The sequence below is a fragment of the Phalaenopsis equestris genome, unplaced genomic scaffold (assembly GCF_001263595.1).
Source record: "Phalaenopsis equestris unplaced genomic scaffold, ASM126359v1 Scaffold200668, whole genome shotgun sequence".
NCBI classification, from domain to species: Eukaryota; Viridiplantae; Streptophyta; class Magnoliopsida; order Asparagales; family Orchidaceae; genus Phalaenopsis; species Phalaenopsis equestris.
Window position 1 is genome coordinate 110,470 of NW_018220479.1, and position 9,966 is coordinate 120,435.

Sequence of the window (9,966 nt, forward strand, 5' to 3'; positions counted from 1 at the left end):
TATATATATATATATACATATATATATATATATATATTGCTGACAATCTTGAACTAGAGTTCAAGTCTCTCAAACTTGAATTGAACCGAGATGAAAGCCACAATCTTTTCAAAAGGTAAGACTGAACTTTGATACATATAATATCAATCAACTCTATCCTCTCACTTATCCCCATATCATAAGAGCTTCTAGAACAAAGTAAATTTGACCTCTTAAACTTCAAAATGACTCCTCCTATAACGTATGAGTTGATTTCTGTTATTGTTAGTGTTACAACCCTACTTAATAATATCAAAGACTCCTATAAAAGATTGCATCGAAAGCATGCATCCAGCAAGATAATCAATCAGCCCAGAGATTAAGAGAAACATTAGTCTTAAACTAAAATGCCTACAAAATCTTAAACTGCATGATTAAAAGAACGTTTCAGATGAGATAGTTTTGGATATTGTAATTTATTGTAGTGAAATTCCATAACTCATTTTTCTGCTTTATTTTCAGAAATTTACACTAAAGTATTATGTATTTACGTATCTCATATTAAAATTTGAATTTTTACAAACACAATGCTTTACATATATATGAAAATATGCATTTCACTATTAAAAAGGTTATCTTAGCAACCCCTGGAATAAATTTGAATCCAATCTTTTTCATCATATATATATGTGTGTGCGCGCGTGCACGCCCGTTCGTCTAGCTCATTGTTTGGGGTCTTTGGTCTAAGTCACTCAGGTTGCGGGTTCAATCCATGCGTAGGATAGAATTGCACATCTGTCTGGAAAATGGCCCACCCCTGGGTCAGACTTTGGGGTTGATCAACGATCAACTTTATATACATATATGTGCATCGGGTGTAGATGAGTTGGTGGAGCTCTAGGTAAGTCCCCTCTCGACCTGGATTCAAATCCTCGACCGGACGGTATTCAAATTTGCACATGGGTATTATTTGGGGTCCGCCTTTCCGCCAATCCTTCAATATAGGGAGAGAGAGACAGCACAAAGAACAATTCAAAAACCAGCTCAAGAAAAAAAAAAAAAAAAACCCCTAAAAATCTCTATCATTTGACCAGAAAAACAATCCCAGTCCATTATTTAGCGTAGCCGGTCAAATTTGACCATTCAACGGTCAAGTCCCCACCAGGTCAACCCAGAACCACCGCAAACTCTGTTATACATACATCCCCATAATCTCAGTTCTCTTTCATTAATTAGAACTGGAACACGACAACGCCAACTGGACTCTATAAAGCATATTCCCCCGCAGCCATGTCCGGCCATGAACAAAACCAAATGAAGGTAAAATTCATCGTAACGAAGTTCGTGGAGACCGACGAAGCTCAGTTCAAGTCTGTCGTTCAGAGCCTCACGGGAAAGGATGCTGTCACTGAAGACAGTGATTGCGGCGGAGACGGAGGGAGCAAGAAGGAAGTTACCGGCGGTGGGACGGAAGATCGCCCGAGAAAATCCTTGGAGGATAAAGATTCTGCTTTTGTAACAGAGTGTTCTCCAACAATGGATGAATTGTTTGAATTGTTGGGTGAGTAATGAAATTACAGATGATAGAATTTCATGCTTTTATTGTTTGAAATTCTATCATCTGTAATAAAAAACTGCTCCTTTTTTGGTTTTTTTTTGACAGATGTAGTATTTAGTTACCTGATAAATTGAAATAGTCGATTGGTGGTTTTAGATTTTTGAGGAGATTGCTGTTTTAACATGTTGTTGAATGAGCTCTGTGGTTTAGGTGGAGTGAGGTTTCTTATTAATGGTGGCTCATATTGATTATTATATAGTACAAATGTTAGCTGGTGATGAAGGATTGTACATAAAAAAAAAAACTATATCACATGTTTTGTAAGCAAGTTTGCCTCCGAATGAATGTGAGGTTGAGGGTTATTTGGTTGTACAAAGTTGTTGTGGTGTAGTTATTGTGCAATAATTTACACATGATAGTTCATTTAAGTTCTCTTAGATTTACTATCATTTCAATATGAAGTATTTTAGGCTTAGGGATTTTGAAAGCACTATTAAGCCAATCTCAGCACCTGGTTCTAATGCAAGCATCTACTCATTAAAAGTGGATGACATTTTCAACATTGCTATTTTCTTTTCATGTTTTAAATAAGTGAAGAATTTTTTTTGGCCAAGTTTATTTTCTTTGATATTTTTCTAATCATCATAAACATTTATAACCTTTTCTGAATAATTTAGAGGATGAAATTAAGAATCTTTAGGTTTCATTAATACATGTTGAGTTTTGCCTTCAGTTATATTTAAATCAATTGTTTACAAATAATTTTAGACAACTTCTATGTAATATTATGCATACATTTTTTTCTTCATTATCATCTTATATAAATTTTATCAAATCTTTGAAAATGAATGTTTTTTACCCTTCATTTTGCATATCAAAATAACTTTAGTTTATTTTTGCTTGTTATATTTTTGATAGATGCCACCCTATTTCTCTCTATATCTTAACTATTTAGTTATTTATTCTTTCTTAGTTTCTAATGATTATATCTTAATATTGCCAGTTATTCAATATTTGATGTGGGTATTGATAACTTTTTATAGTCTAAATTTTTTACCCATGAAACATCACATGCTACAATTATAAAAACATCATCTTTAAAATATCATAATATTCTCTTATCAATAAGATTCATGGAAAATTTGTGTAATTGTTGAGGCTTAACTCATATATACCTTTATTCTCTTATATAACATATTCAAGATGCTTAAACCTATCATACATAGGTATCTCTTTTTTGCTTATTCTTTTTCAAAGATGATTGTTGATACCTTGTTTATTATATAATACACAATGATAGTGTAATGAAGCCTATGTATGTCTAACCCTTTCATAAAAATATGTTATTATGGACTTAAAAAGATGCAATTAAGCCTCTAATAATTCAAAAGATTCATTCAATTATCTGGATCAATCACAAAAAAAGTAAAGTTTAATGTTGTTTTCATCAATATTAGCTTATTTCATATGATTATGATTTTTCATTCATACATATAGATATTGATAAGAAGAAGTGATCACTAATTGATACTTCAAATAATGAGCCTCCTTAAAACGTTTTTGTAAAATAAGACAATTTTTCTAACAAGGTTTTGCATGTGTGTCCTTCATGTCTAGTGATATAATGATAAAATTTTAAATATTGGGGCATGAAACCTTTATAAGTGTGCTAGAGTTAAAATTTTAAGCTTAATATTATAGTCATAGTTTTGATCATAAAAGATGACAAATGCTAATAAATATTTTTAAGGTTGGTGTGTATGAAATATTCTAACTTCAAAGTTAAGCTAAAAAAATTTATCTTTGAGATTAAGGTTATGAATCAAGCTAGTTGCCCTCTTGGCTAAAGTAGAGCCATCATAATATCAAGCTTCAAGAATAATAATTTTTTTTTTTATATGAGTTTTTAATTTTTATATTTTTAGGTTTTTAGACATCCAAGATAACTTTTACACACTCATAATTTAAGTTTAAGATTAAATAAATTTAGTGGTAAACTTAATGAACAAAATTTTCAATCATTCCTAATATCTAACCTTATATCGTACTATAGAATATATTCATTCTTAAGTTTGAACTAGTTTAAATAATAAAATTAATAAAAATAATCATTGCTTGAGAGTGTATGAACTGCATCAAACTACTTAATATTTTATACAATGAAAAAATTTTAAATATCAATTTTCATTAACTAATTAATTTAAAGTTTAAATTTATTTTACGAAAAGTTGCATATCATACTATTCAATATACTTTCTAGTTTAAAACTAATTAATATATATGCTTTAAATACATTATAAATTATAAATTATTAACAATACTATTCATACCATATGATTATGATAATACTAAATAAACAATTAGTGATTTAAAACTTTGAATTGAATCAATAAATATTTAAATTATATGTGATGATAATTATTAGAACATATTTTGAATGTTTCAATCAACTATAATAAGATTTCAAATACTTATGAGAGACTAGAGAAAATAATTTAATTAGCACATTGAGTTATCTTTCTAATGCAAATTTTATATCCTCAAGTTTAAATACATAGCTTTTGAAACCCTTTTTTTTAATCTAAATAGAAAAAACTATTGATCTTAATAAATTTTCATACAAGAAAAAAAAGGTACCATCCACGATGTTGTGCTTATAGTGACCAATTTTATGTTATGAAGTGAATGTTCATTATCTAACAAGTGATGATAGAAGTAAAGTTCTTTTAACTTTGAGAAGAAGAGCTCAAGATTTCTTACTTATGAATGAAAACAAATTCTTGATATTGGTTTGTTAATGAGAGATTAGTGAAAGTCTTGAGATGAGTTGTGGAATGGAGGTAGGTCTACAAAACAAGGTGGATGGAGCAATGTAAATTGAATTACATTCTTATTTTCTTTTTACCCCACTTATGTTAACTTACTACAATCTCAAGTTAAAATTATTTTCTTATATTCTAAGGTTTTAATTATATGTGATGATTAACTCAATAAATTTTGAAAAAAAAAAAGATAAAATCTACTCTTTTGTCAAAATTATGTTTTTTTCTTCTTATTAAAAAAATAAAAAATAAAAAAATATTTCTATTAATTAATTTTTTTTTTATAAATATGTAATTCACATTAGGGCCTCTTCTTTATGTCATCTCATTCAATTGGTGTCTCCATAGTTTCTAATTTAGAAGCTTAAGAACTCAAAATATATTCTTATAACATACTTTATTAATGAAGATATGAGTGGCAAATCATTTGACTTTTAAAAAACAGAATAAGTATTTTTTTATTCGATCTATTAATTTATGCTATACAAAGTCTAATGAAATAAGTATACATTATACACACTCCAGCAACTATGTTCATGATAAATTTATAGAAATCATACATAATGATTAGGTGTACAAAACTATAAGTTACCGCAACTCAATTAAAAATCCATAAAATGGTTTGTCTGTAACACTAACTATGTTGGTTAGATCTGTACCTATCAGTCTGCATTACAGGACAAGTGTAAGATTGCATCCCACATTTGCGTCTAAATTTTTATGATGCACAGTTTTGGGTCAGATTTTGCGACTGTTATGCGACATAAATTAGATAACGTTATTTGTGATGCAGTTTATGTTGGATTAGCCTCTGAATTTTCGAGGCAAAAAGACTAATTCATGATGGCGAAATTTACAATATTGTTCGGCGGTTTAGTAGTTAAATTTTCGTCAAATAAATCGATGCAAAAACTTTACTTTACTACGGCAAAAAAATCCGATGCAACAGACGAAAAATCGGACCCATTAAACCTAACATACCCATCCCGCACACTTTATTTCATTTTCTTCTTCCCGCACCTCGCCCTCGAAGCCCTCGCGTCTCCTCTCCTTCTTCTCGTGACACTGAAACCCTCGCATCTCCTATCCTCCGTCACGCTGTCACCGGTTGCCTTACCTCCCCATCGTCGTCGTACTGCCATCACTGGTAGCCCTCACCCTAGCCCGTCATCGCTCAATCTCATGGTTGTGACCGATCGAGGAGGAAGGTGATGTGTTATATATTTTCCTCATTTTTTTCCTTTTAAAATTTTGATATGTATGTAAGATTTAATGTTTAGGTGTTAGGAATGTATATACATAAGATTTCAATGGTATGTGTGCAAATCTCTTTATACATTGAAGTTTAAGTGTTAGCTACGTATATACATAAATATTGAGTGGTCTGTATGAGAATTTAACTATATATATATACATAAGTAATGAGTGTTAGCTATGTATATACATAAGTTTAGGTGTTAGATGGAGATGTTATTGGTAGAATTCAAGCTGGTTGGTTAAAGTTGTGGAGTAAAGCAAGAGGTATATTGTTTAAAGTAACGTTGATATAGATCAATGGGAATGTTATTAGTTTGCTGGTTGAAGTAGCCAAGTAATGCATTGGTTCTTTTCTTCAAAGTGACTATGATATAGATGGGGAAGTTATTGGTAGAATTCATGTTGACTAGTTGAAGTGACTAGTTGAAGTGGAAGAACACATCGCATCTTTTGTTCAAAGTGATGTAGATATAGATGGTAATGTTATAATTTTTAGAATTCATGTTGACTGATTGATGTGGTGGAATGCATCAAATTATTGTTCACAGTGACGGTGATATATATCGAGATTTAATCAGTACAATTCAAGTTGGTTGGTTGAAGTGAAGGAATGCATCGGGTCTATTGTTTGTGATAGAAAAGTACCACTTATACTGCAAGAAAACTTTTATATGCCGGTGCTTGGTTCTGCAATGTTTTATAAAACTGTTTGGTTCAACTTACCTCTGACTTACGTCTGATACGTCAGATTGAAATAAACTAAAATTTTTATAATGATGCCACACCCATAGCAAAATTTGGGATAGACTTAACTTCACATATAATGGTATAAATGAAATAAATGATCTCACAATAATATGAACAATTTTGCATCAAACTTTGGTATATCAGCATTGAGACAAACTGAAGTACTATTTTAATTCATTAGAAAGGCATATTTTGGTACAAATATAAATAAACATTTAACTTGTCTATCTGTTTCTTAGGATGTTAAGAACTCTATTATTTTTTAATCTATAAATTTATTTAATTATTCCATTGATTTTTTACTTAGTATATTGTTTGATTGCTCATAAGCATAAATAGGGAAAAGAATTTAGATATAGTGAAAATAAAAGGCATAGAAACTTAAAGTAAAGGTTATGTAGTATATTTACAATAAAATTCAAATCTTACCAATATATAATTAAATAAAAAAAGATAGAGATAAGCAACAAAAATAATTTGGACTTTATTTATTTAATTAATTTGACTACTAATGTTAAGAATTTGAACTAAAACATTATTCATGATAATTATAAGAAAATAAAATCAACTCTTTCTTCACAAGTAAAAAGTAGATTTCTTTGATAAAAAGATGTGAGTTGATAAAGGTAAACTAATCAATAAGATTCATATTAAATTTATTATTTAGTTAAATTATGTACAAATAGAACTCCATCTCACCGTTTAAGTTTGTCCTATGACGACCCACAGGCTTTGCACCCATCCTCGTCGCCTTCGACTTCATAGTTGAGTGTGCCGCCTACATCACCGTTGTGCCCTAGTGCCACCATTGCGCAGCTTGAAATCTGACCGATTATTACATCCGGAATCTATAGGTAAGATTTGCTAGTATTTAGTGATATTGTGGTGATATTTACTATAATACTCTCACAACACCATCTAATACTACATAATACCAGAGCAGTCAAAACGGCTCGTTGTTTGCGAACAGCTCGTGTTCGGCTCGTTTGCTAAGTTAACGAGCCAAACACGAACAAAAATTTTTTCGTTCGTATTTGACTCATTTTGGCTCGAAATACTACTTAGTATTTAAAAAAAAAAATTAACTGCAATGCTACAAATATTATAAGCAATTAAAAGTATTAATTAAGAAAATAGAATAACAATTATCAAATTAGATTCAAATGATGTTTTAATATGAACAATAATATTAAAATCTTCCTCTAATCCTTAACATCTTATGATTACATGATTAAGTTTATCAAAATAATTTTTTATTCGTGAATTGCTCGTGTTCGGCTCCTTTGCTTCGTGTTGGGCTCATGAACACAATTTTTTATCTTGAAATATGAGCTTGGCTCCTTTACACCCTACATATCTGCACCTATTTCATCCAAACTTAATAATTTTTCCTGAAACTCGCTGCTAAAGCCCGCTGGCCGGTAACACTTCTTTATCTTCATCTCCTATTTTTTTACTCTAGTTTAGGGATTTATCCGAGCCGCATTCGGATTCCTTTCCTCCTGTCGTAATCCTCTTTTATCCCCATCGTAATCCTCTTATTCGTATCCTTTGTTCCTTGCAGCAGTTTCGCCGTTAAACCTATCCATCGCCGCCTCTATGTTGTTGGAGCCCTTTTGCCCTTCCTACCGTGGCAACAAGTAAGTGAATACTACATAGCTCGATTTCAATTTTGTCATGTAAAATTCAGGGGCTATTTTTTTCTAGCCATTGGCTATCATTATGAAACTGATTTCATGCGGTGCTCAGTGTATGTAATCTACTTTAATTATGAGTTAAAATTTTATGTAAAATAAATTTAGTCCAAATTGACTTGCTTTTTTATCATAATTTAAGTTCAATAATTAGTGCTGAAAGCACGGATTTTGGACAAAAAATGTATTTTATTGATTTTGTTTCACTATAACTATTCTAAATCAACCATCTTGTTCACTTAATCATAGTTGACTGATATGACCCTTTAGGCAATTAAGATAATTCATTAATTTTAAAAGAATAAGCTAAGTCAGCTTTGAAAACTATTTAAATTAACTAAACTTAATTAACTTATGCTGAAATATCCTTTGAATAAGTCCAATTTAGCTAACTTAACCTAATTTTACCTGAATGGACATTTTTAACTGAATTAGCTAATTTGATTAAATTGATTATTATCATTGCCCCAACTTGATTTAAGTGAAATTTTTATAGTTGGTTTAAGTTTAGTTAGCCATTAGTTATGTAAATTAACTCAACTTAACCTATTGACTTAGTAGAGATTACCATTTTCTAAATATTTTGATTGCATTTGATCAAACTGCTGAGTCAAATGACTTTGGATCATCTAATTAAGCTCTCCTTGAAAACAATTGACCATTAGTTAGAACAAAGTTGTTCAATTGGACATATGCCTCAAAATTTACCCTTTAAGGCGTTTATCTAAAATTGGATCCCTTAGACTAAGCTGGATAAATTAAATAGGCTCAAATTGAACCAACATTGTGGTATCTCTAAATGGTTCATAATGATTTTAACTTCTAAGCCCGACTTGCCCTTGAACCCTATTAAATCAAAGTAAACATAGGTTCCCCAATTAACTAGCCATTTTGACACCAAAGCTTTCATAGATTTACCAAAGGTTGGTTAATTATTGTAGGTCTAGATGGCTTTATGGGTTGGCAAATCTTCTTACTAAATCCAAGGTTGACCAAACTGAATCCTTGTAAGTCATAATGAACCAAATCACCCTTGATGTTAAAATTAAAAAGACCTTAGGAAAAAAAAATTTATCCACTTGATTGGACTAATTGAGTTGACTTAGTCCAATTGATCCAATTAAACCCAAATAGGTCCAACTTGATTATATTGACTTTAATCATCACATTGGTTCAATCAATTGAGCATCAATATTTGTTGTGATGTAATTGTCACAAGCCAACCAAGTTTAATCCAAATTGACCATATTTCTCGCCAATGTTGGTTAAATAGTCGTTTGATCCATTTGAACCAATATATGCCTAATTGGTTAAATCTATTACAAATGGAAAATTGGGCTTACTCAATCCTTTTCATTAGGTTGTTAAATGAACAAAAGTACTCAATAAAGTATACCAAACAAAATAATTAGTCAATAAGTTGTGGTTAATATATGGTAAATTGAGCCTAATAATTAATTATACAAAATCAATGATAATTAACAAATATTGACGAAAGGAGAATTAAACTTGCCAAGTTATATCTCTAAAAGTATCTCTACCTCGTACCAAACTTTTGTTTTAGATGCTAGCATCTTACTATGATTATTAACCATGTTTACCATGAGCTTAAGCTTTTTTAAAATGGATTAAGACAACCAACTAGCCAAAATGGCCTCAAATAGCTCCATCTTCTTCATTGAGAACCTTTTAGTTTTCTGACATCGTTAACTACTTTTTAGACCTTTCGAAATTTCTTCAAACTACATTGGATTTATGATCAATCTTGATTTCTTTCACACCGAACCAAGCTAAACCAGAGTAAAGCCAAAGATGGTTTCTAGCACCTCAACTTACAAATAATGAGGTATCCCATCACTTCATGTTTTATAGCACATATAAGTAATAATTTTATATCCTAAGGCTACTT

At 30.5% G+C, this 9,966-nt stretch overlaps 1 protein-coding gene across 1 annotated transcript; it reads left to right on the top strand.

The window, feature by feature from the left end:
* The first annotated feature begins 1,229 nt into the window (after positions 1–1,229).
* On the top strand, positions 1,230–1,897 carry LOC110035890 (VQ motif-containing protein 10-like). Its single transcript, XM_020740201.1, has one exon. It carries the CDS (start codon positions 1,270–1,272, stop codon positions 1,546–1,548), a length of 279 nt encoding a protein of 92 aa, XP_020595860.1. The 5' UTR covers positions 1,230–1,269; the 3' UTR covers positions 1,549–1,897.
* The last annotated feature ends 8,069 nt before the right edge of the window (positions 1,898–9,966 follow it).